The sequence below is a fragment of the Austrofundulus limnaeus genome, unplaced genomic scaffold (genome assembly GCF_001266775.1).
Source record: "Austrofundulus limnaeus strain Quisiro unplaced genomic scaffold, Austrofundulus_limnaeus-1.0 Scaffold6762, whole genome shotgun sequence".
In the NCBI taxonomy this organism is placed as follows: Eukaryota; Metazoa; Chordata; class Actinopteri; order Cyprinodontiformes; family Rivulidae; genus Austrofundulus; species Austrofundulus limnaeus.
Genome location: NW_013959164.1, coordinates 1 through 420, shown reverse-complemented (window position 1 = coordinate 420; position 420 = coordinate 1). Strand labels below are relative to the sequence as shown.

Here is a 420-nt window from a genome sequence, read left to right as displayed (position 1 = left end):
CTGCTCAAAGTATTTCTTAAGACGACTTGCAAAGACCGCACCACAAAGCTCTGCTTTGACTGCATCTCCTCTCTGGTCTAGAGGCGTCAACTTTGCTTTTGACTCTACTAATCGAACTGTTACTTGTTTACAGCAGTTCCATCGTAGGTAGAGAACAGCACCATATGAGTGTTCACTGCTATCTGAAAAGGTAATTGCAATGGGTTCAGTAGTGACATCTGGAGGAGTAAGGGCTCTTGGAAATGAAATTTTACTTAGCTGTACATACTGTACTCTTCAAATAGATCAACCGCAGCTCTGTGGAGCTCATCAGATAAAGCAAGGTCCCATGTGTCTTCGACAATGTTACACTTTGGTTTTGCTTCCTGGAATGCTCCTCGGACCAAAATGGCCCCTTTTTGCTTTGCTGGTGTTGTGAGG

At 44.0% G+C, this 420-nt stretch overlaps 1 protein-coding gene across 1 annotated transcript; it reads right to left on the bottom strand.

Annotated features, from left to right (window-relative positions):
* Nucleotides 1-202: 202 nt before the first annotated feature.
* LOC106512432 (uncharacterized) lies at nt 203-416 on the bottom strand (the record flags this gene model as incomplete). Its single annotated transcript, XM_014001051.1, is given in 1 exon segment — nt 203-416. A coding segment is annotated over 1 exon segment (162 nt), but the record flags the coding sequence as incomplete, so codon positions are not given.
* Between the last annotated feature and the right edge of the window lie 4 nt (nt 417-420).